The 26,212-nt window shown below is 37.0% G+C and overlaps 2 protein-coding genes across 3 annotated transcripts; both read right to left on the minus strand.

Moving 5' to 3' along the window:
* Positions 1 to 215: 215 nt before the first annotated feature.
* LOC122672027 lies at positions 216 to 1,329 on the minus strand. The gene has a single exon (XM_043869535.1). It carries the CDS (start codon positions 1,320 to 1,322, stop codon positions 324 to 326), a length of 999 nt encoding a protein of 332 aa, XP_043725470.1. The 5' UTR covers positions 1,323 to 1,329; the 3' UTR covers positions 216 to 323.
* A 10,167-nt stretch (positions 1,330 to 11,496) lies between these two features.
* LOC122671008 (probable phospholipid-transporting ATPase 8) lies at positions 11,497 to 26,212 on the minus strand. 2 transcript variants are annotated; one of them, XM_043868086.1, is made up of 11 exons: positions 25,520 to 26,212; positions 20,631 to 21,988; positions 20,423 to 20,533; positions 20,047 to 20,323; positions 19,497 to 19,585; positions 19,284 to 19,392; positions 18,953 to 19,162; positions 18,700 to 18,825; positions 15,195 to 15,293; positions 13,180 to 13,371; positions 11,497 to 12,734 (listed from the first exon to the last, which is right to left on the minus strand). In XM_043868086.1, the coding sequence occupies exons 1-11, from the start codon at positions 25,910 to 25,912 to the stop codon at positions 12,111 to 12,113; spliced, it is 3,588 nt and encodes a 1,195-aa protein (XP_043724021.1). In that variant the 5' UTR covers positions 25,913 to 26,212; the 3' UTR covers positions 11,497 to 12,110. The 2 variants fall into 2 exon arrangements, with proteins under 2 accessions (XP_043724021.1, XP_043724022.1); XM_043868087.1 differs by having other exon boundaries at positions 12,371 to 12,734; positions 13,274 to 13,371.

Here is a 26,212-nt window from a genome sequence, read left to right on the forward strand (position 1 = left end):
GTCCTTACTTCCACTACCCCATTATACTTCTTCTGCAACTCTTCCACTATATCCGTATTTTGTGCCGCTACATGCGTACACCAATAACCTCTTTCGAACCCCACCAGAGATCAGAGAAAGAGTCTCCGAATTGTTGGAGTTCGAGAAGAAAAAAATAAGCAAAATCCCTAACTCAAAGTTGCAGGAATTTAGAGAAGAAAACATAATCAGGGATCTTTGATCTGAGTTTCAAAACTAAAATTCCTATGTAAATTGTAAATTATTTACAAGAGAGAAGAAAAAAAAAATTTAAGAAAAATACACACACACACATTATTATTACTCTAAAAGGGATGAAGGTTCCTACTCAATCCATTCACGTTCGAGAAGAAACCAACCAGATCTTGTCTGTAAGGAAGATAGGAACGTCGACGGTCATCTTCCTTTAGAGCTCTGTTACGCACGTAATGAACCTCGTGAGCAGATAAAGTGTCGCCGGACACTCCCTTGGCTTTCACTTTGCCCTTCGCGGCGACCTTATCTTGAGAGGAATTGTAGTCTGGGTTGGAAATGAAGTTTCTCCTCTCCTTCGGATGTAGTTGCTCAGCTTTCTGAATCGCCGCCTTGTCAGCGGTGACTTTTTCAGTTTTGTCATTGTTTCTCTTCTTCACGAACTTGGACGAAGACAGGAAAACGTAGGTATCCTTACCATCGCTGTTACTCCGGGGAAGGAAGTCTCTGAACTTCCACCGCTTTGAAGATCCAGATCCAGTGGAGTTACTCTTCTTGCATCTATCCGGAGAAGCTTCAACAGATTTCGGATTCCAAACACAGTAAGTTCCAGCGGGAATACCTTCAAGTTCGTCGGCTTCGGAAGAGGAGGAGGAAGATGGATGGTTATCGTTATCATTATCGTTATCGCGCTCCTCTAACATTAACTTTCCGAGTGGAAGACGAAGGGGTGAGGGTTTTTTGGGAAGAGGCTTGGAATCATCGTCGGCGAAGAGAAGATCCCGATTGAAAACCGGGTAAACTGGACGAATCTGGCCGTTGTAGAAGATCTCGTCGGCAGAAATAGGAGAAGAAGAGTCAGGATCTTTCCTAACGACTGCGAATTCGAAATCATCGCCGTCGTCGTCATTGTCGGCATCCTCAGGAGTTGGTTGATCGTTGGAGATCGGAAGTTCTTCTTCGTCGATGCGATGTATGGGTAGGGAGGAGTCCTTGTCCTGGGTGAATTCTTCAGTGACTCTAGCGGCGATCTCTGCAAGTCTGCTAGAAGAGTAACTGTTGAAGCTCGGAGATTGGGAGAGAAGTGGACTCTGATTATGCATAGCTTGCATTTTCGATCAAATTAGAGAGATTTCTTCTCTCTTTCTCTGAAAATTTCTGATTTCTTCTTTGATTTCTTCTTGTTGTTGGGTGTTAAGGGTTATAGCTTCTTCGTTTCCTACTTTCTTTTTTTTTTTCTGGAAGGCTTGAAAGAGGTGGACGGAAATGAGGAATCTATTGTTTGTTTGGTTTTATTTATAGGACATGAAATGTGTGATAAAGAAAGAAAGAGAGAGAGAGATGGAAGGTGAAAGAAACACAGAGAGAGGTTCGTAGGTTGAGGGGACCCGGCCGCGTGACGTGACACGTAATAATTTTCACTATTTTGTAGCGATGACACGTGTTAGATAGAGAAAGAAAGAATGTGGGTGACCAAATTACCATTTTCTCATTCTACATTCCACAACCGCGGTTTCTCCATTAAAAACGTCTAGAAGCACTCGTCCATCTCTAGAAGCCTTCCTTCGTTTTCATCCTTCTTCTCCAAGGAACTTGTAATTGTAAGCGGTGGGGTGGAGCGCAGGGGCTATGTACGCATGGCAGCCAATGAGAGCACGCACTAGTATCTCGAAAGTAAAATTTTTGCTTTTTATGAGGACGGGTGAGTCACATATTTTTAATTTTATTTTTCTATATCTTTTTTGGAGTTATGAACGTTGGATCACAAATCAATAATGAGTCATTGAGGTTCGGTGAGAATTTAAGGGTGTCAATCGATTCGTTTTCTAGTTAATTGGATTGGTTTTGGTTCAATTCAAAATATGAATGATTGAAAATCAGAATCGAATCATTCCGGTTAATGGTTAACAAGTTTTATCGGTTTGGATTTTGTTGTTTATTTGAATCTTTATTATTATCGATTCACGTTAATTGCCCTGAGCAATTGGGATCGAACCTATTTTTTAAGTCCAATAAAGAAAGAAATCTTATGTTATTATAATTAGATCACATCATCACAGATCTCTACTTGGTTGCATGGTCTCTGTACAAATGTTCGGACAATGGGTGAGTATGCATGGGTATCCGCCCTATAAGTAGGGAATGTTCACGTACGTGACCATATGTGAATGACTCATAGTTAGAGGGTGCTGAGGTGTCATCTCACGGTGCCCAATGAGAAGGTGTAGGAAACACCACCAAGTAGAGATCTTTTGCCCATAATATAAATGAATGGTTCAGATTTATCTAACGTAACGGCTAGCTAATTGTAAAAGGTTCCATTTGTCTTAATTAATTTGTCGCCTAGCTACTTCTGTCTTCCTCTGCTTGCCGTTAGATAAAAAATACAGGTGAAGTTGATAGTTTTAGATGGACCGTTGATGTGGCATATCCAGAAAAGAAGAAGAGGGTGCAGATGATTTATCATGGGGCGATGAATTCGAATTTTTATCCTATGCAGTAACTGCAAGGTGTTGTACTGCATTGTGCGGCGACTGCAGAGGTCATATGCACCATGTGGGGCCCACTGTGCCACATGGCCTCTGCTACACCACACGATGCAATATAGCACCGTGCAGTTACAGGAGAGGATAACGATTCGATGAATTCCTAATCTTTTTACTGCCCAAAAGGTTATTAAACTGGAAATCGAATCCAGTTCGGGTCAAATCCGATTCCGATTCTTGAAACCTTACAATTATTGGATCATGTTAATGCGATGTAATGTAATCATTTTCATTCCTTTCTTGATCAAAAAATGAGGCTTCTACATATGGCAAGTGGACTACTAATTTATTTAATCAAACATTAGCATTAATTTAATTAAATTTTAATTAAGTTAAATCTAACTTTCTTCATCTCTTGTCTGTAATCTTTATTAGTCTCCACGGCTGGCCCTGCGCTGGCCCGCTCTAAAGACTAAAAGGTCAAGAAGGACTGGACTCTCTAAGTCAAGGGCTCCACTAATTGACTTTTTTTGTTTAGAGAAGCATGCTTATTGCATGTCTATTTTAGTCTTTTTAATACACCTAGCCCAACCAATAGGCTTATACCATGTGTTGCGATTGCCCAAAGAACCCAAAAAAAAAAAAGAAGTATTTTTGCTTTTAATAATTAATCATCAGGCAAGCCTATGGGCCCAAAACAGGCTTTTCCAGAGGCAAGTCCCACAACCCCATAGAGGGTTCAGATGTATCCTCACCCGTCTCCATGTGGGTAGTAGATCTGAACTCGTTTTTCCTTTGGATAGACCTACACAGCTGGACCCTACCAGCCGCCATAAATATCCCAACCCAATTTTTTTTTGAAAAACAAAAACTCACTTTTTTTATTCTTTTGAGTCTTTTTAGGGTTTTATTTATGGGTATTTAACTATTTATAAATATAGGAAGGAGAGATGAATGTTTCTAAAATTACGAAATAAATCTAAGTTAATCATTTTTATTTATGTTCCCACTTAGAGTTGGGAGAGTGCACTAATTAGTATAATGGTACACATGTATTGATATATACAAGTGGGAGACAAGATGTTCCCACTTGTATAAGAATGGGAGATACATATAAAAATGGTACACATATTACTATTTATCCATATAAGAATGGGAGATAGATGTTCCTGAAATTATAAAATAAATCTGAGTTAATCATTTTTATTTTTATTTTTAGTTTTATTTTGTTTAGATAGACATCAACACAAAACGAGGTATTTGATTTGTTTATTAAAAAAAAAACATTTTTTTTTTACATTGACACATGGTAGAAGGCATAAAAAGCAAAACTTTACTAGATTTGCCTGGTGTCAATGAAGATGAGCTTGATTAGGCTAAATCAAGAAAAATCTAAAATTTCTTAAAGCAGGAACTTAACTATACCCTAGTCAGACCCTTAAATTTTATTGATAAAATGAAGATAATTAATAGAACAAAAGGAAAAAAAACAAACTTGAAAAAAACCAAAAAAAAAAAACAAAAACCAAGCACCCTCCCAATACAAAGAAAAAAACAAGAGAGCAAAGAGGACTTTATAGACCAACCTCCGATACAATTAATGAAAGCTTAATTTTTCATCCCAAATCATATGTTTAGTAGAATCTTAAAAATGGTTGAAATCATTAGCTGAAATAATAGCCGATAATGCTCAAGAGATACAATATCTAATACCATCCAGAATGACCCTCAGTTCAAATACATTACTAGTACATATAGCTTAGTAGTGAGCATAAATGAAGTAAACTGAATTGTTCCTATATCTCAAACAAACTCTTTCTCCTCCTAGTCTAGGATTACCTTCAACAGCCCCATCTACATCTGTGAAGAATAATCCTTAACTAGTATTCCATTTAACAAAAAACATCTTTCTTTGTTTCACTTTAGTGAGTGGAATCTTAAAAAAAAAGACAACAATTGCAAATCTTGTTCATTTAAACCTTTTGATCGAGAGATGTTTACCAGGAAAAAAAATCTCTTAAGAGAATACCAGGCATTTTGAATGATAGACAACCATTGTAAAACATTTTTTATCACCCAACTTGAGGGATTTGCTTCTAAAATTTTGGCTAGTCGGTACTTATCATCCAAAAAATTATATGCATAATTCATTTCCCATATTAGGTTTAAATTAATGTAGAAAAATATAGATATTATGATAATTTGTGAATTTTCATGCATAATACGTTCATAATACGTTTTCAACAAGAAATTACATCATAGTAAATTCTTTCATAATTAACATGCTATACATAACTTTCTATAGTCAATAATATGTTGAAGAACCTAATTTATTTTTTAGTTCATAACAATTACTTATAACCTGGTAATCATTTGAAACAAATAAAATTTCTTCTCTCCATGATTATTAGTAAGAGGAGCATGATTATATGACCATGCCTCGATCTATTATGTTTAGAAAAAATAAACAGGTCCCTAAAATATCTTGAGGACTGTCCAAATGACATCTCTACAAGTATATTTAGAACTTGACACCTTTTGATTGTCCTTTGTTTTATTTCCATAATTCTTTAAGTTAAGGGTATAAGAGGTTCTCAAAAATAATTTGAAAATGACTTATCATTATGTTAGTTTCAAAACTGTCATTGTCTTGCATATTTTTTCGAGTAAACATATGAAATGACATTATTTACCTTCATTAGAAAAAAATTATTATACTAAAAGACAATAAAAATAAGATTACAAATTATTTGACACCTTAAGTAGTGTCAATAAGAAAATCACATATCTAAATTTTATATATAATACATGAATTATTAGATATGATCAACAAATTATTGAATTTTCCAAAGGTATTAACCCAATCAATATTCAAAATAAAAAACTTCAAATTGACTTGACCCAACTATTTTGGCGAATGGTGAAAGGGCAATTGATACCTTTTGGTGCCAATGGGAAATATCTTTTTGTATAATGCATCAAAGTAGCCGTTTGTAGCACACACAAAAAAGTTTAATTATCCCTCTATTTCAATAAATTTACCATAAATGGTATAATAAGAAATAAATTGTTGATAGATAATTCACATTGGAGATTATTATATTGCATATCGATGCATGCATGTTAGGAGTAAGACTCAAAGTAAACTTTGCAAGAGGACTGCGGAAGCATCTACTCATGATGGGTCATAATACAGCATGTTGTAATAAAAAAGAGATAGCTCTATAAGAAAGATATCCAAGTACTCAAATGCAATCTTCAAGATTGGAACCCTAAAAAAATCAAATAGAGAAGAATTGGATTTTCGAATAATGTTCTAGACCCAAAATCTATTCTAAGAATACATACCAAACACAATGTAAGATTGGTATAAAGAATGCATTTTTGAGCTGTTGCTTGAATAGCATATAAAAATCACATATTCATTATATATATTTTTTAAAAGAAGGAAAAATATAGAGATTTATTAAGTAGTTGGAGATTTGCAAATTAAAATCATAGTATTATTAATGCCTTTACCTTAAACAACAATGAGTTGTTTCTTTTTTTGGGAGAGGGGCTGTTAGCTGAAATTTCAAGCAAATCAAAATAGTAGCTTTAATTTTTATTATCTACAAGTAATAGTAGAGAGATATGCTCTCTGATTATCAAAAATTATAACAATACAAATTTTTAGTATATTTAAATTATGCAAGGCTTAGCAAAAACATGACTGAAAGATGTACTTGGAGCTGTTACATAGAGAACCAATTCCATTGCTAAAAAAAAAATTAGTGTAGTCATATCTATTAGACAGAAACAGAAAAGAGAACAAAATTAAGAATAGATCTCTTACCGTATATGATTTTTCATATTTACCATACATGTTCATATCAATCACTGACTAGGATAATTGATCCTTGATTTATTCTTTTCTATCTTAGCAGCATTATCATAGGACTAATTGGGGTAATTGATCCTTGTAAACATTGTATATATTTGACTCTTTACATCAATGGAAGATACACAAGAATTTCAATTCATTCCCTTACCATACGTTTAACATGATATCAAAGCCTAGATTGATTCTGGGATTTGCATTTCCACCATGGGCGATTCAGCATCTTCTTCTTCCTCTTCATCTGCCATGGTCGTTCCTACCCATTCCCCTTACTTCCTTCACTCATTTGATCAGCCAGGCACAACCCTTATCACCTCACTTCTAGATGGTGATAATTTTCCTATCTGGTTCGTCCAAGTCACTTGAAGGATTATCAATGTTCGTTTTCCCAGCCTCAATTACCCTCTTCGGCAATGGTCCAAGGTACTTCTCATTCCCTTTACAACTATTTACAATATATCCTTTTTTCTTCCAATCATATTGCCTTTCTAACTTCTTTAACCAGCACTACTGAACCTACCACCTTTGCTAAGGCTATGAGATTTCCACAGTGGCGTGATGCTATGCAAGCTGAGATCACTGTTTTATCTGAAAATCATACTTGGTCATTGGTTCCATTGTCCGCTCACAAAAAGCCCATAGGCTCCAAGTGGGTATTCAAGATTAAAAGGCACTCAGATGGTTCGATAGAACGCTACAAGGCTCGTCTTGTTGCAAAAGGGTACAATCAGGTGGAGGGTGTCGATTACCACGACACATTTGCCCCAATCGCTAGGGTTGTAAATGGATCGGATTCGGCTTGGATAGTGCTATATCCGCATCCGCATCTGATTAGCTATCAGACGGATTCAGATAGTGTTAAACGGATACGGACACGGATACAGATCGGATATTTTATCCGTTTACATGTAAATATATCTTTTCGGATAGCTATAGCCTATCCATATCCGCATCCGTTTAGCTTTCGGACAGATTCGGATAGTGCTAAACGGATACGGACACGAATACAAAAATGGATTTCGGCTATTCATTTACACCCCTACAGTGGCAGTCGCCAAACTAGTTACTGTTCGCACTTTGATTGCTCTCACTGCTGTCAAAGGCTAGTTTCTCCATCAAATGGATGTTCACAATACATTCTTGCATGGTGACCTCGATGAGGATGTATACATGACCCCCCCCTCCTGGATATCGTTGCAAGGGGGAGAACTTTGTTTGCAAGCTCCACAAATCTCTATATGGCTTGAAACAAGCTTCTCGCCAATGGTTCTCCAAGTTCTCCAATAGCTTACTACAGTTTGGGTTCCACCACTCACAAGCCGACCACTCCTTATTTATTCTACGGCGGGATAATGCAGAAGTGTTTATTGTGCTTTATGTGGATGATATCATCCTCACCGGTTCAGATGCCAAATTAATCACTGAGGTCAAGGATTTCTTATTTCAGAATTTTCATATCAAAGACCTTGGACCTTTGAAATATTTCTTGGGCATTGAGGTTGCTCGCTCCACCAAGGGTATATACCTCTCCCAACGAAAATATACCTTGGACATTCTCAATGACTCTGGTCTTACTAGTGCCCGCCCTGCAGATACCCTAATGGAGCAAAATTTGCGCCTCACGGACACCAATGGTGATTTATTATCTAATCCCTCAATCTACCGCCGCCTCGTCGGGCGCTTAATCTACCTTACGGTCACACGACCCCACATCACTCACACAATCAACATTCTAAGTCAGTTTATGCATGCACCTCGACAACCACATATGGATGCAGCCCATCAACTACTTCGGTTTCTCAAGGCCACCCCTGGCCAAGGTTTATTTTATTCTGCCACATCATCTCTTCTTCCCCATGGGTATTGTGATTCCGACTGGGCGACTTGCCCACTTACTAGACGCTCGATGATTGGCCATTGTATTTTACTTGGATCTAGCCCTATCTCTTGGAAAACAACGAAACAATCTACTGTCTCCCGCTCCTCGACTGAAGCGGAATACAAGGCTATGGCTGCTGCTACATGTGAAATAGCTTGGATAAGTTCTCTGTTAACGGACCTGGGTATCGTTTCCTCCTTTCCCACCCCATTGTTCTGCGACAATCAAGCTGCCATTCACATAGCATCCAATCCGATTTTTCACGAAAGTACAAAACACATCGAAATCGACTGCCATGTCGTTCGAGAAAAACTCCAACAAGGATTGATTCAACCGACCAAGATTTCCAGCACCAACCAACTTGCTGATCTGTTTACTAAGTCTCTTGGTCGCGAACCATTTCAAAAGCTTAGTTCCAAGTTGGGCGTTTGTGACATCCACGCTCCAACTTGAGGGGGAGTCTTACCGTATATAATTTTTCCTACTTACCATACATGTTCATATCAATCACTGACTAGGATAATTGATTCATATCAATCACTGACTAGGATAATTGATCCTTAATTTATTCTTTCCTATATAGGACTAATTGTGGTAATTGACCCTTGTAAACATTATATATATTTGACTCTTTACATCAATAAAAGATACACAAGAATTTCCATTCATTCCCTTACCATATGTTTAACAAGATCATGACAAGGTCAAAAATAAAAAAATTAATGGTATCAAATTTTTAATGTACATTGTTATCATCAAACAAGCAACACCTAAATAATTATGATTGATCTCTACCAATAAAAAAATAATAATAATTATGATTGATCATTGTTGGAAATATATAGATAAATGTTATTAATGATTATATATGATATCTTAGGTGAAAGACAACACTTTTCAATAACTTGCATGTGAAGGAAAGTAAGTTTTGGAATTTCAAAATATTGAAACAATTTCTATTGACATAAAGGCTGATGTCATTTACATACATGATCTAATTAATTCAAAAATTCACACAGAAAAATAATCCTCTCCAATTCTTTAAAAGTGTGCAGTGCAGAAATGCCAAATGGAGATGTCGACATCTGATAACTCAGACATCCAACGGCGTCGAGTTCGAGAAGAAAAAAAAAAAAAATCAATAAACTCAGACCATTGGTTGTTCGAGCTGCTAAGTGTCAACATCTCCACCTAGCACTCTACACTTTTAGGAATTGGAGAGAATTAAAATCCTTCACACTTATCACCGCTTGTATTCTTTTCGAACCTTATCCATCTTAGGTTGGTTCTTGTCCTATATAGCACAAGAAAACACATTAATTAAAACAAGGTGCAAATCAAGTTCGATCCAAGAAAACATATAATTAAAACGAAGTGCAAATCAAGTTTGATCCAAGAAAACATATAAATTAAAACAAAGTGCAAATCGAGTTCAATCCAATAAGAAGAAAAGGAAAAATATGTTCTAACGAAAAATAATAATAAAACATCAAATGTTGGATTACTTCAGAAATATAAAACAAGATAATCAGCATATGAGATAACCCAGTTTCTTGAGATCAGGACTAACCAATTTAAAAAAGAATATCAAATAGGAAAGTCACAAACAATGAACCAAGGTTCAAGTTAGCGGAATCAGTCGGAATTGGCCTGAACCCAAAAAACCTTTTTTGGATCAATCGATTCAAATCGACAACAATCAAGATCGGACTCAGTTGATTCCAATTTGATCAAATCCGATTCCGGTTCTTTATACCCTGATCTCAACTCACATTTGAGCAATATAGTTATCAAGTTGTCATTGTAATTAATTATACATTAATGTTTGGAGAGAGAGGGGACCATAGAAACGAATTTAAGTAATCCACATGTTTATCTAATAATTTTCAACTTCACAATTTTGTGTGGTTTGTTCATACATCTACACAAGGTTTGAAGCAAGAAGATTGTTTCAGGTATATCAGATTAACCTATCTGAATCAGGATTGGTCGATATCAACACCAATCTACATATTGGATGGGAACTCAAATGAGACAGTGCAAACCCAATGAAGAAAGTTGAGTACTTGCAGGGGCAATGGGATTGGCAAGCACAATGATGGCCAACGCCTCCTTTACCGAGGCTTAATGAAAACTCAGTTCACAACATATTAAGAAACCATGGATTTAGGAATCGATATCGGGTTGACCGATCCGTATCGATATCAAATATCAATGATACCTGACCAATTCTGGATTTCTGGTTCGGTGGTATACCTAAAAAAGGGAGGGCAAAATGGTAAAAAAAAATGATATCGAACATCTTGGGAGGCAAAATTTTCCGAATTACTTCGATACGATCGATCAGTATCAATATCGACAACAATCAATACCAATGTAGATACTGAGAACTAAATTCCCAGATGAAGCCCACTTGCGTGCACGTCACATAGGCGGAGATTTTATGAAGAATCACTTCGTATATGAACAGAGTGACAACAAACTAAATAAGAATTGATCAAACCCCAACCATATTGTCAAAGGTAAGGTTCAATTAACCTGTCTTTTTCACTACTATTAGAATCTGAGTGCTTGTGAAGAGTAGAATCCGATCCTTTTTTATATAAAAAACATGTCTTAATATTAAAGCAGAGTAAAGCATTAAATACTTAACTGGAAATAGTGATATCTACAAGGACCCTTCGGCTTAATATTTCTCCTTCTACCCAACAATTGTAAGATGCTAGTTCCTGGGTCACATTTGACCAATTTGAGTTATTAAGATAGAAAAAAACCAAATACTGACCACTCCATGTGTTAATTGAGTAGCAAAATTATAACAAAATGGGTTCCACCTTAAATAACAAATTTTATTTAATGAATATTCCATCTCAATATCTAATAATTCAGATCCAGAGAAATATTCTATTCATTTTATAAATAACTACAGAAGTCACTTTCACTATATTTCCAAGTCTGGACTCTTAACATTAAACCTACCTACAGTAACAAGAACTTCCACAGTTTCATTTGCCAAAAAACAAAAGAGGTTAGATAAACACTTCAAGAAGTAACAAAGCATTAGCAACTCGTTAGCCCTACCTCACAAAATCAAATCCTATGCATATATGTGACGCAAAACAAGTGTGACTGCTTGCATCAATAGTTAGATTAGCTTCTTAAGACTTGTGTCGCATAGTGTGGCTGTGGCCGTCCACTGGCACTTGGACCGTACCAAATGTCAATGTTTTATCATATTAGCCACACAAATTTGGGGAACTCTCAAAATGACTACCTTTCCTGAGGCACAAGATAACCACTGACCTTCACACTAGCAACTACTTCCCCCACAATTTTGCCATATTCCTTAAACACACCTCCTGCAGGAAAGGGACCTGGTTCACTGTTTCATGATCAACACTGATGGTAACATTCCTACCCTGAAAAGAAATCATAGCCTATGCATTTAGTGATGACAAAAACAGCATCTGGGAATTCTTCCATCTCAAGAACAGTGTGCCTTGGATTCAGTGAGAACACCTGAACCATAGCCGAGGAAAGTCTAAAACTCCAAGCCACCACTAAGATATGGACCCAATCTTCTCTGCATCACAGCACTCTGAAGAGAATATATATAAGTTCAAATAACATATCAAAGCTTCATTTGTTTAGCACCTTACATAAGACATGTTGATGAGACTACTGTTTCATGAGTTTCTCGCCCCCGTCTCTCCTTCAAATTCCAATTTCTGTCTTTAATCCCAGAACAGAGCCCAACAGAACTTTGAGCCTCTTCGCCTTCTAATCGTGCTCTCTGAATTTTGTTGTGGTACGTAGGACAGAATTGGATTTGAAAAGCCTTATAGGAAAAATAAGGCACCAATGCAGATACAACAACACAGAAGATAATCAACCAGTAGAGAGGAATCGGCGCACAAGCTTCCACGAGGACATGGTATGCAGTTGTAGAAAACGTTGGTGGAAGAAAACCATAAATAACCAAGAAGATGTACCACAAGAAAATGCTACCCCAGATGAGAAAATGTTGGATCCATGTGAAGTAGTTGATGGCAAGAGCCATCTGGCAGTTTACAGTCCACACAACACAAGTGTACATTAAAACCCCGAGGACTTCATACCCTGCCACTTTTCCATCTCTCCGGAAGGCCTGGTGAAGGACTGAGCTGGTGGTGAAGAAGAAGATGATAACAGAACTGGTAACCGCATTAAGCATCCAACCAAGTATACGAGCCCAGCTGAAGAGGATGTTCTGTACACCTTCTTGATGTAACAGAGGGTACTGTATAACCGATTGAGAAGTGAGAATATATATGGGGGGAAAAATAGAAAATGAAAAAAAGTTCCTCCTGGCTAGAGTAGGAGATGATGATGAATGATGACAGGAAAAATGATGTCCAACAGACGACCATTTACTTTACATAACAAATTTGTCGGATGTAATAATGAACTGGTCGAGCAATTTCCCACGTTCACAACAAAGTGTTGGAAGAATAATATAATTATAGTTAGTCAAATAACTGAGTAACTATGTATTTGAAACATAAGCCCTAGTTCCCTTTATAATGATTTCATACTTTTGTCTTCCAATAAACCAATAAACTAACCTGCATGTATGATTTCTCTGTTTGCAATGAGGATATACTTCTCCTAGGAACCTTTTTAGCTTTTACTATTTGCTTTATATCGATCCATGTATTAAAGAGCTAAGTACATGAATTGTGTACCTTGAGGCAGAGGCGTGCTGAAACATCCTGATCAAAGACACCAAGCGCAATTACAGGAAGGGAAGTGAAGAAGACATTGTAGGTGGACATGTACCAATCATTATAAGCAGGTTGGCCGGAGAAAGAGGCACACGCCTCAAACCAAAATAAAGTTAAACCAAATGTTATGTCTTTGTAGAAAAAGTAGCATATCTGCAGGCACAAATAAAAAGTCACTACGTTAACCTCACATTAAGAATATTTAATAATTGACGACCAAAATCCTGACTTTTTAGTGACAAAATGCCACTCCTCTGAAATTTTCATTCATGTAAGACTAGAAAGAAAACAATCACAGTAATTGTTTTCCTCCAGCTTACTACTAAAACAGGAGTTGTTCTCATTCTCGTTTACAGTTTTCTATTAATGAATTTTAATGTTAGATAGAAGCAGTAATGGTTAGTTAAGAAAATTGCCCAACCCAAATTTAATGGGCTTCCATGAAAACATCACAAAGAAAAATAATGTCAAAAAATAGACAAAGAGTCATCAAATTAGGAAGCACTATTATGTAACAATTGAAATTTTGATTATCTTCCAATGCTATTATTGCTTGATTCAAGATGGGTTTGAAACCAGCAGCTTTTGCATTTCTTTTCTGAAATTATATTTAAAATTTCATTTGTACCATTGTTACCAAAATGTTCTTGTTTCTTTTTATCTTCGAGCAGAGAAGTTCTGATCTTGAATTGTACTTCTAAGATATTTCTTTGTAAACTTTAACATAAGTTTTATCTTCTACTTCTTTGCACTAAACTCTTTCCATATTGAATTGTTCAAACTGTGTAGATTTCTAATGAAGGAATTTAGAATTTTAGATTTCTCTATACTATTTATAGCTGCTGAATTTAATTGATATTTGTTATATGGACTTCCTTGGGCATTGAACTCAGAAGATAATGAATTTGTCATGTAGGTCTTTACTTTCTTTCACCAAATATGTGGTGCACTTCCCCCACTCCCAGCCAAAATTACATACTTGATTTTGGTGTTTGATGGTCCAATTGAGAAAAGAGGGTCTCTATGACAACTGAATCCATTTTATCTCGTATTCCCAAAGTATATTGGAAGGATACATACTTTAAAAAAATAAAAAATTCATAGTTAAATAGTTAAAAGTAAGTTACTAAACAACATCATTATGTGGACCATCAAGTCAGGAACAGGGTGCACTGCATGCTCAGGTAGTGCTACAAGGCAAAACAAATTGGGTACGGTGCCCCTGGTTCCTATGCATAGTGCTACACCTCAACCATCAGATTGTGTTAAATGCCAGTTTACCTACTTATACTCAAAGGCTGAAGCGAGGATTATTTTTACTTCTAAATATAACTTTTGAGATTTCCCAAATACCAAAACAGTTCCACCTGTCATACCTATTGAAGCTTTCCATCAATGACATTTCTTTTCTTTTCCTTTTTTACCTCTAGCTAGTGTATACTCTGTATAACAGAGGGTGAGCCTTGAAGCAATGGTAGGGTTGTTCTATTGCAACCTCGTGGTCATGGGTTCAAATCAAGGAAACAGCCTCTCTGCGAAAGGGGGGGTTAAGGCTGCGAACATCTGCCGCTCCCCAGACCTTGCAGTAGCAGGAGCCTTGTGCACTGGGACGCCTCTTTTTTTTAATATATTTATAGGCTACGTGATATTTTGACTGTTGGTTAAGATTTTGGGCCAAATATTTTTCGTGTCCTTTTAGAAATAGGGTTTGAAGTGGTGCATATTTAAATCTCAGTTGAGGTTCTGGAAAATTTTTAGCATCCAAATAAATCCAAGGGGAAAAAAGAAAGTTCTAAAACTCTAATATTCCTATAAATTTTCCTATTTCTCAGCTTGCCTTTCCTATTTTGCCTAGAACTCAAATATAGTTCAGTATGGTTCCCCTTAAAACCGGATCAAAAACTTGAATTCCAAGAGTTTCACTGAAATTTAAAACCTAGGACACTGTGATTGAAATTGTAGGTCACAGCTTTTACCATCATGGCTATTCGCCTGTAACACCAATGGCCATGCACCAGCAACAGACGCTCCAGAAAACGAAACTGAGCTATTGCAAAATCACTAGCCATTACAGCCTGCAAATGAAAACCAATCCAAATGAATATATTGACTATCATTTGTCATTTAACAAAATAAGTTGATTGAAGAAAAGATGTTTTCATTATCATATAATGTCATTCTTGCAAGAAGAGGATTATACTGGGATAGATAGATCCTCTTTCATCTCTTTTCGACCCTTATTAAAAGACAGAAATAGGCATCCATAGGATGTTTGGCAACTAACTGGGTGGCACTATCTAGGTAAATGGAAGGTGCCACACTGCAAGTATATTCTGAATGTTGTTTACAACCTTGTGATAAGCAGAGAAGAGGCCACAAGGATCAGACTCACTGGATATGACCTCATAAGCCATTCATTTTTAAATTTTAACTAGAAAAATCAATATTATTCTATTACTCCATTCCGCCACCTATAAAAGAACATCCAGTATACAAAAATCAGAAGAAAAAATTATCTTGATTCAGCTTTCACATGGCTGTATTTTCATGAAAAGGCGGCCTCAAAGATGGCAAAGTTAGTGTAAAGATAAAAAAGAAACAATTTGAGACCAAAAGCGTCCAAGAAGTGACATAGGAATTTTTCCTGAGAGGTAGTCTTCCCACTCCCAAGAGAGGAGATTTTCCAAGGAGCACCACTACCCTTACATTGCGTATATCTTGTACACAGTACAACCAACCTCTAAGCCCAATTATTGATTTACAGTACCCCATCATAGCAATAACTCTCACAAGAAAACCCTAACTGGAAATTACCAGACCCCAAGTCCCCGCAGATTACAAATGCCAATCTCTTTCTCCTAGCAAACCTTCAGTTGAGATTTACCCACTAGCAGTGCAAGCTAAAATGTAGCAGGACAACAACCCAACTGGCATACATCATACATATGTTGGCTTGGGACTCGAGTCAAACCAGAACACACATCATTGGAGCTACAACATCAATATAATCACTATCGATTAGAACGGAACCAACCAAAAATATACAGAAGAATCTCAGCCAACTGTAGATGATAAGCAATTTGCCACGCAAAAGTACTCAAATGATTATTCAACCAAGTCATACTAAGCGAGGGTAATGGGTTTATGCCATGCACTAGATGAACTCACAAGAATGTCTTAAAATTAACCTATCCTAAAACTAAACTTGAATGGGAAATTTTTATCAAGATTATGAGCACCATGATTCTAAAAATAAGGTGAAAGACCTAAATCTGAAAGGATAAGTGCATTAACCATAAACAAACAAGCTTAAATACTTCAAACCAGTCAATGGGCATAAAGTTGATAACTTGCTCACAGCTAGCTGAAACGAATTCCAGGTTACATGACCTTGGGCTTGTTAACAGTTAAACAAGCATTTCATAGATTTCAATATTACATAGCTAGTCCAGTCAAAGGCAGAGATCAGAACTAGTTTTGGAACTAACTGAAAATGAGTAATATGAGATGAGTGACGAAGATGTGTCCTATTGCTGTCTCTGTAAATGTTTTGCAAAGATCATAACTTTGTGAAGAGTCCTACAAGTATAAAGACATATCATTAATTGTATATTTTTTAGAATACTCACTCAATCCAAATTTCCTTTTACTGTCGATGAAAAAAAAATGGTCGTTTACCAAAAAAAAAAAAGAAAAAAAAATGGTCTAGTCAATACTAAACTGAACATCCAACTACTGTTCTGGCATCTACCTTTGCTTCTCTGCCACGTGAACTACCGAGGTATAATATATAGAGATAACATAAACAGTACATTACCAGAAAAAAACAAAAGAATCTTCATGAACAAGTATGTACAAATGATTAGATCAGGTAGTTATTAATAATCTAAGTTAATTTAACATATTTCTCAGCTTTGCAGAAACATAATTTCCAGCGTATATGTAATATATAACTTTGGTTTCTATAATTTAATGAAAATAACTTTAGAATAGTTAGTTTGTTAGGAACACAATTCAACTCAACTACGTCTTTTTCTTAATAAATGGAGTTGGCTACATGAACCCATTCTCACCATTCAACCACATTTAAAGCTGCAACCATATTTGTTTCACTTCTACCCAAGTAATCTTCGGCCTACATCTAGTTCTTTTAGATACTCTAATATGAAAACTATCACTCCTCACAGTGCATTCAATGGCCTCCGTCGTACATGTCCTGACCATTTCAAACGACTCTTCTTCAACTTTTCATCTAGCTGGGCCACTGTTAAATCACCCCTAATCTATTCATTAACTCTTCTAGTTCTTTTAGCTCCTCTAATATGAAAACATCACTCCACCTCACAGTGCATTTAATGCCTTCCATCGTACATGCCCAGACCACCTTAAACAACTCTTCTTCAACTTGTCACCTATCAGGGCCATTGTTAAATCACCTCTAATATATTCATTATCCCTTCTAGTTTTGCCATTCATCCACCTTAACATCCTCATTTCAGCTATACAAATTTTATTAATGCAAGTGTTGTTAGGAACACAATAGCATATAATACATATTTTTAGTGTTCAAATTTTCAAATTGAAACTTGAGTAAGTAGTCATTGGAGGCAAAAAAATAAATAAAAAAAATTGGGTATTCACAGAATTTATTATTTGATAATTGAACTTAACAATTTGAGACAGTCAAACATAATCGTTTGGTATAACAAAGAAATATGATGACACAATATTCATATCATCAAAGTTGTAGGGTTTGTGCAGTTAGATATCTCACTTCAATTATAATGAAAAAGAGAAAGAGATGTCTAAGTTCGGGAACAGCTCAGCTTCGCCCACATCATTGGTATATCACCTAGATGGTCAGGCATTTTTACAACATTAATCAAGGTTTTCCAGCACCTATTGAAGTAGAAGCCACCCACATCCGTGCTCCTTTGGAACACATGCCCAAACCTACTATGTCACAGGTTTTTAACAGTAGAATCAATATTTACATGTATAATCCCTTATAGAAACTTGCAGCGTATCCTGCTTTCAGGTTGTATGTTTTCTATTTTTTATTAATAAATTTTGGTTATTTAGGAAATAAAATATGTCAAGAAGAAAACAGAACGGAGATACCATAGGAAAGATTCCATTAACACTTGGAGACCTCCCCAAAAAAAAACCAAGACCAAAAGCATGAATGCCACACACACACAAAGACCACAGAACAGACTCAACAATGTAGCGGCATCTGATTTCTCATTAGGAAATCCCTCTAGACAATATTAGATTACACGAAATTTGCAAGATACATAATAATAGATACCCTTAAGACAAATTTAAACTGAAAGATTTAGAGGATACCCTCCCTAATAAAGAATATAAGAAAGATCAATATGAAATAAATGACACACTAATTCTTTGTTCTAATAAGTTAAATATATATACTAATTAATGAGACAAAAGACTCTTCATATCCATAGAAACTACGATAACCTGCATTCCCTCCACACCGCTGATGCCAACACCTATATCTGCTTCTAGAAGCATGCCAACATCATTTGCTCCATCACCAATTGCTAATGTTGTTTTACCTGTTGACTTTTTCACCAATCTGGTAACCTGCATGTCTTCTACATTTCTATTAGATTATTTTAACATCAATAACCGAAACTGATGATTCATCATAAACTGAAACAAATTAAATTTTAAAAGAGTCTGTGAGTCAACAAGATGAAGCAGCACTTACAAGTGCTTTCTGTTTTGGTGAGGAACGACAGCAAATAACAGATGCACAATCGATTGCAAGCTCCAGAAACAAGCTCTCTAGATCCTCCGCAAGAGCAAAAGTCAAAGACTTACCATCAATTATCAAAGCAGATGAAACACGACTTTGTCTAGAAGAAACAACTTGAAATTTTCCTTCCCGCATTTGCATCGTCACACTCTCACGAGAAGCCTAATAAGATCAGAATTATAGTATCAACCAAAGATTCCTTCTCCCCCTTCCCCCCCCCCCCCCCAAAAAAAAAAAAATGATTGTTCAATCATTTCGTTCAGAATCCTGGCATTTTGCATACCTTTGCAATGGCTTCCTTGTCTCCTTGTTTCTCCAAGGCAATGATATCTGGAGTATCTAGTGTAATCACAATTTGCCTCATCCCTTCCCTCAGCAAGCTACATGCATACCTGTAGGATATCTTTGGGTTATTATATTTCTGAATGGATACACAGACCTCATGCTCGCCACACTATATTAACGAGAAATGGATTGAGAGCTTAGCAAATCAGACCCAATATTGACTGCAGTTTCCAACTTGTCCCCAGTTAAGACCCATATCTTAACCCCAGCCTGGGAGAGCTTCTCAATGCACTCAGGAACCTGTACATTCAAAGAGGTCATCAGTTCAAAAGTCAACCTTCTATTCATGTACAAACTTCTTCCTAAACAAGATTCTAGCAAGATTCCATTGTTTATAAGCTTTTGTGTTCTTATGCAAGTATATATATATATAGAAGCATTCTCAGTGGAAGATGTTAGATATGTTACAGACTTACGGAGCCTCTGGAAGGTATTTATACATTTTTACCCTTGTGCTTGTCTGTGCTTCTAGCTAGGGTTGTTTGTAAGTGCATGCTTTTCAACAGAAAATAGATATAGTTAACTTTTTTTTTGTTGGGGGGGGGGGGGGGGTGTGTTATTCCAGCCCCAAAGCATAATGTGTAATCAATTGCAGTTATAGGATGAAGCATTACTTAAGAGATACCACCCACATAGCAATTTTGTGTGCAGTGCTCCATTACTAGTCAAAAGAAGTTTCAAGACGACAATTGGATATTCACCCCTCTTTGCAGTTTGTCTTCCACAGCCGTAGCACCAAGAAGTATCAAATCCCATTCAATCTTATCTGCTGCAGCATCTACCAGTGCATCTCTGTCAGCAGAAACAGATGTTTTGGCCTTTAAGAACTCCTCTTCCCACATTGTGTACTCTTCTTCAGCCAGTTCACGATATGCAATTATCAAGGTTCTTAAGCCTGCCGCAGCATATATGTTAATATGATCTTTGGTCTCTACCTCAAATATCCGCCCATCATTTGAGAGCCTTTCAAACATTACACTGGACGCAATCAGAAAAAGACAAACTTTTGTATCAAAACATCTTACTATAAGTTTATGGATTCATTAGCACAGAATATATAAACGTAGGACATCAGACCTGTCTGCACCCTTGCAAAGGAGTAACAACTGATTCTCTTCATTCCTCACTATCACGGACATTCGCTTGCGGGAACTACTAAATTCTATGACATGAAGAAGCTCGTACGATCTGGAATTACTAAACCAAGTCAAACAAAATTTGCATAAAGAATTTCTAAATAAAACTAGTTAGGCAAGTGGAAATACCAATATCCAAGAAAACGAACCTATCAACCTTTTTTCCAGTCTTAGGATCTAATTCATGCAACTTTATCCTATTCTGTGTCCTTTCATAGAATTCAAAGCCAAGCTCCTTTGCAGCTATGACAAACGCAGCTTCATCTGGTGACTCGGCTTCATAAGAAATTTCACCTGACTGCTTATTCACATCAGGAATGGCAGTATGGCAGATAGCTAACACACGAAAGAATTTCTGTATGACATCAGCATGAGGTTCATTCATCCACCTCCCTTCCATGAGACGTTCGTCCATGAAGTTGAAACCCTTGATTGACTTTCTTGAGTCCACAATATTGCCACTATGCTTCTCTATACCAGACGAAGCGTCAACAGATTCAAGAGCACCATCTTTTTTCCTTCTTGTGATAGCCTGCTCCACTTCAGTAATACCACGGCCATAAGCGATACCAGCTATGGAGCATTTAACGAACTCCATAGAGTTGCATGTTAAAGTACCAGTTTTGTCAGACAGTATAGTATCTACCTGACCAAGTTCCTCATTCAAATTTGAAGTGCGAGCACGGGCTGGCCTATCTGTTTCCTCATAATACATATCCTGGTCTTGGTTAATAAATATGGTCTGTAAAACCTTCACAATTTCAATGGAGACATACAAGGATATTGGTATCAAATATCCATACAACATAAGACCCGTCAAGAAATGGAAAAATGCTGCAAAAGAAGCTCTTCTTGGGTCAAAAAATACAGTTGTAGAATCTGGTCTAAGATACCACCTTTTATACCTTCCTCCACTAATATCATTCTTAGTTTGAACACCGAAAAAAACAGATCCAACAGAAGAAATCAAAACCAGGACACCGAAAAGGAAATAGATTATCTTATCCATTTTCCTTTCAACCTTACTCCTCTTTGAAGGAGGATCTGTAGCATTCTGCATTACTTTTGTGTCATGACCAGTAAAAATGACCACTCCATAGATGTATTCAGTGTTTCGAAGCTTTGAATCTCTCAGAAGAATTTGCTGAGGCGAAAGAGAATACTGTTTGCCATCATAGTACAAACTTCCTATGAAGGAATACAAGTGTTCATTTGGGTCCTCACATTTCACAACTGCTTTAAATTTCCGGAAGTACTCATCATGCAGAGCAGCTGTTGCCTCCAAACTCTGCTTGACTTTTAAATTCGTCTCACCATCAAGGTTCATGGTCTCAACATAACAAATCCCATCATCATAACTTGAAGAAAGCAGAAGCAGATCAGCAGGAAAGAATTCATCTTTCTCCACCATGACAAGATCTCCAACCTGGAGATTCTTCCACCTAGTTTCATGAAAGGTATGATCCTTTTCATACACTTTGACCTTTCGATTATTTGCCTCTATATCCTGGAACCAATATACATTATTTGAATTGTAATAAAGATTAAAAAGGACAAAGTCAAATGCGGTAATCAAGACGACAGCTAATTATTGATTGGAGACTATCTAACAGAGGTCAAGCCCATAAACCATCCAAGAGAACAGCTGGCACACAAATAAAATACACAAGTCTACAAGGTGCAAGCTACAATATGACAGTAATCACTGCTGTTTCATGCATCAGTTTTAAAGATGTATCTGCTTCCATATATGCATCAACAATTGGATAAACCATAACTTCAAAATAGATAAACCCATCGACAACCCAAGATATATAAACCTTTCAAGAGAAGGCCAAAAATTAAATCAGTTAAGCTCCCCTCCTTTCTGAAGGCTTTTGGCACTTGTTCTTTAATTTTCTTTTTTCAGTTATTGCCCTTACACCAAGGCAATATAACTATCCTAATAAAAGGGGGAAAAAAAGACGTGCCGGGGGGACATGAAGAAATGATATTAATAAATGTAGAAGCAACATAAAGGATTCTTAACCACAAGAAATGATTGGCTTTGTTGAGTTGGATTGGATCGAGGATTGACACTTCGACAAAGGACTTGGCCTCTTCTTCTTCCAAATTTTAAACTCTATGTTATCATTACACCTAGAATTTTTTACATATGACAGTAGAAAAGGGGACAAGAAGAAGAAAAAAAAAGATTGTTAAGTATACCATGCACCATAAGTGTCATGGCAACATGATGAGCTTATTCCAGATATGTTTTCCATATCCTGCTTATGTTTCCTTCATCTTCTGGGTACAGACACCTTGATGCTCGCTGGTTACCTTAGGCATTAAGACCACACTTGTCAGCTATGTGCCGCCTAGGGTGCACATTGACAATTATGTAACATTTACACTTTCAACTGATTTCACTGAATTTTCATCCCCTTAGCAAAGTAGAGTTATAGTGATGGTGGTCTGAGAAAGTAAGCACCAGCCACACACACACACACAGAAGAGAGAGTGTGTTTATCAGAAAGTAGATAAAGATGGAGAGGGATGTATTTATAGGCCTGGTGCAATAGGCTGCTTAAGAGAGTGAGAAAAGCCATGGATGAATATGAAGAGAGAGAAGCAAATAGGTGCAAGAAGTCCGGCGACTGGTTTTTGTTATCAAGAGGTGCATGAAGTCCATTAACCTTTTTTTGTTGTCTATTTATTTTATGGGAAAAAGAACTCTGTCCAGAAGTGTGGCTTACACCAGCACTCCCATGAGTCTATCTCTCTCCTCCCCATATGAAAAGACAGCTCTGCCCCTTTGTTTTAAGGAGGAGAGAGATAGATACATGGGAGTGCTGGCGTAGGCCACACTCCCGGACAGAAAACTCCTTCCCTTATTTTATACCCTTTTTACCTCTAAAATATCCCCTCTACTTTTAGTGCCAGGGATATCTAAGAGAACCTAGAATTGGCACAGCTGTTGGATAGTTAAGGTGTGTCTGAAAGAGTTCCTATGTGTATCTTCTTCTTCCCCATGATGTGTGACACTCTAAAAAATTAACTTTCCATTGCCACCACAAATACCAATGCTTTAAAACTTGACTACACCCATTCAGAGCTAGAGGAGATTGTTTATCATAGATGATTAATTTTAGTAAAAGAGTGTCTGAGACTGTTATGTGCGTCTTGAATTCTTGTACCTGTTTCGAAGTTTGCCCCGCTCCGACATTTTTGGTGGCAACCCGAAAGGGAAATTTTGTGAGGTTTGTGATGGTAGCGGAGGGCTTGGGCCGATAGGTACGACCTGGCCCGACTTGGACGAGTATTTCTTTGTTTTATTGTCTTGTTGTGTAAGCAAGAGAGAGAAGTGAGATTTGGGGATTTTTGAGTTAGGGTTTTCTAGGGAGAGTTCTTGCTGCGACCTTTGGGTGCTCTTGACAGATCTCCACTGTAATGTTTCTTCCCTTACATAGTGAATCATCTTCAGCTTCGCATGTGGATGTAGCACATCACATTGTTCTGTGAACCATGTTAAATATCTGTGTCATCTTTGCTTGAATCTGTTTTGTTTCTTCATGTTTCTTGGTGTTTGCGTTAACAGAGACCATCCGAGCCGGTTATTGATTATCATTCTATCCTACTATACTTTCCCTGGTAAAAGCTCAGGCTATTTCCATATTTCGCTTCTTTGCTGTCTGTGTGATAAGTTTCTATTTTTTTATCAAAGCATGTTAGGACATTTTATTTGGGTTCTAATTTTTAAACCTGGTGTTAGCTGTTGCTTGCCTTAGCACTGAGACAGATTTTAACTTTACCAATGTGAATTAGACCAAGAAGAAAGATGTTGAAGGTGAAGAAAGTAACAGAAAGAAACAAATTAATTCCATAATGGGCAACATCCATTGCAGACCACTTTTAGAAACTGAAAGCAATGTGTCCATCATTGCTGCTACAGGAAACTCCATCACCATGAGCTCCAAATTTCATAATGAACTTCATCTGCTACAGATCCCTTTCGAAATTTGTCACCCCATGCATTAGTGCATGACCCATCAATTTCATTGTTATGTGCCCCTAAAACTCCCTTCTATAATCAACTCTCAGCTACAATATTTGGGAGATCAAATAAGCTTGACCAATTATCAGCATCAAGTTTTATTGGTTATATAACTTTAGCGGTTGATAGACCATGAAAGCATCATCTTAACTTTTGACGATACAGTACATGTAGTTGTTAAAAGATATATAGACATTAACTAGTGTTAAATTTGGGATCAAGCCATTCTCGCATGTTTATGGAAACTCTTGGATATCTTCACAATTCTGAATGTAGCATTTGGTCCATTCTTAGCCAGTTTTTGTCTGCGAATATTTTCCCCTCGACACCAAAGTTAGAAAATTTGAATTTGGACATGGATTATACCACCCCCTCCCCCCCCCCCCAAAAAAAAAGGACATGGATGGACAGTTTTTAATATCACAAGTCCAATAATTTCACATTAAGACGGAATCGCTTACAACTATATGAAGCAAAAGCATTATAAGATTCTCCTCCCGTTATGATAAAAGCATTTACAAGAATTGCCCACTCAGGTGTGCTTAATGAAGGAAACCTCATCAACTACAAGGGGGACCTCTACTTGAACCAGACAGACAACCTCCAAAAGGGTTAGGATATTCATCTCCATGGTGAGGGTTCAAACAGCCCCCTTCTTTTTTAATGCACTGATAATGGTCAGTTATATGAGTGCTCTAATGCCCTTATCACTGAGGTTTTTTAATATAAATGTTAACTTTGGAAGGGTAAAAACAAACAGATTTAAATCTTCTAGCCAAGAAGAAGTCAAAAAAGTTAATCTACCACAACTGTGATTCATGCCAAATATCAGAAATTCCCAGAATCAACAGAGACCTAATTGGTTTTGCTTCAAGCAATTAAAAGACGGTAAAATCAAATTTTGCTAATTATAATCCAATCACACCCATAATGTGTTAGGTACTCAAAACTATAGAGCTGAAAAGATTTAAAATCTAAGATAGCAAAGTTACCATAGATTACCTGCTTCCTGCGCCTCCAGTCTTCGACAGCCTCCTTGGCCATCGTAGCTCCAATCACTATCACAAGAGGTACAACAATGCTACCAGCCCGGTAAGGCGCCAAAGGACTAAAGGAAACACAAGCTACCACAAGAAAGTATAGGTTTGCAACCCTTCTAAACTGCTCAAACAAAGACTTGGGGATGAAATTAGCTGCCGTATACTTGGTGGTGGATACATAGTTTCCCCTGTAGTTAAGCTGTAATGCTTCAGGGTTTTCAGGGTCGTTACAGTAGACCACTCTCGAGTAACCTCTCTGCCCTCTCAGGGAATGATCATCCTCAGTCGAAGAACGGATGCACGAAAACGAGTAGAGTTTGCTAAAGAGTATCCCTCTCCTCCGGCCACCCCGCATTTTCTGCTCCCCACTGATAAGAAATGGTGCTTAATTCCTTGTTCTGCTAATGGAGAAGAACCATCAATCTCCTCTCAAATTTCCATTGCCATGTCTCCTCCATTTCAGAATATGATCCGTAGAAAATTAAGAGGATTGGAAAGGGATGTCAGGCGGACAAAAAGTACGCTAGATGAAACACCCGTTTGAACATCAATTGTTGACAAAAACGCCAATTCCCTAAACAACTAAGAGAAACTAAAGTATTCACTTTCATGAAGAGATCATTGAGGCCTTTAAAAAAGAAACAACAGTACAAGA

Source organism: Telopea speciosissima, chromosome 8 (genome assembly GCF_018873765.1).
Source record: "Telopea speciosissima isolate NSW1024214 ecotype Mountain lineage chromosome 8, Tspe_v1, whole genome shotgun sequence".
Classification (NCBI taxonomy): Eukaryota; Viridiplantae; Streptophyta; class Magnoliopsida; order Proteales; family Proteaceae; genus Telopea; species Telopea speciosissima.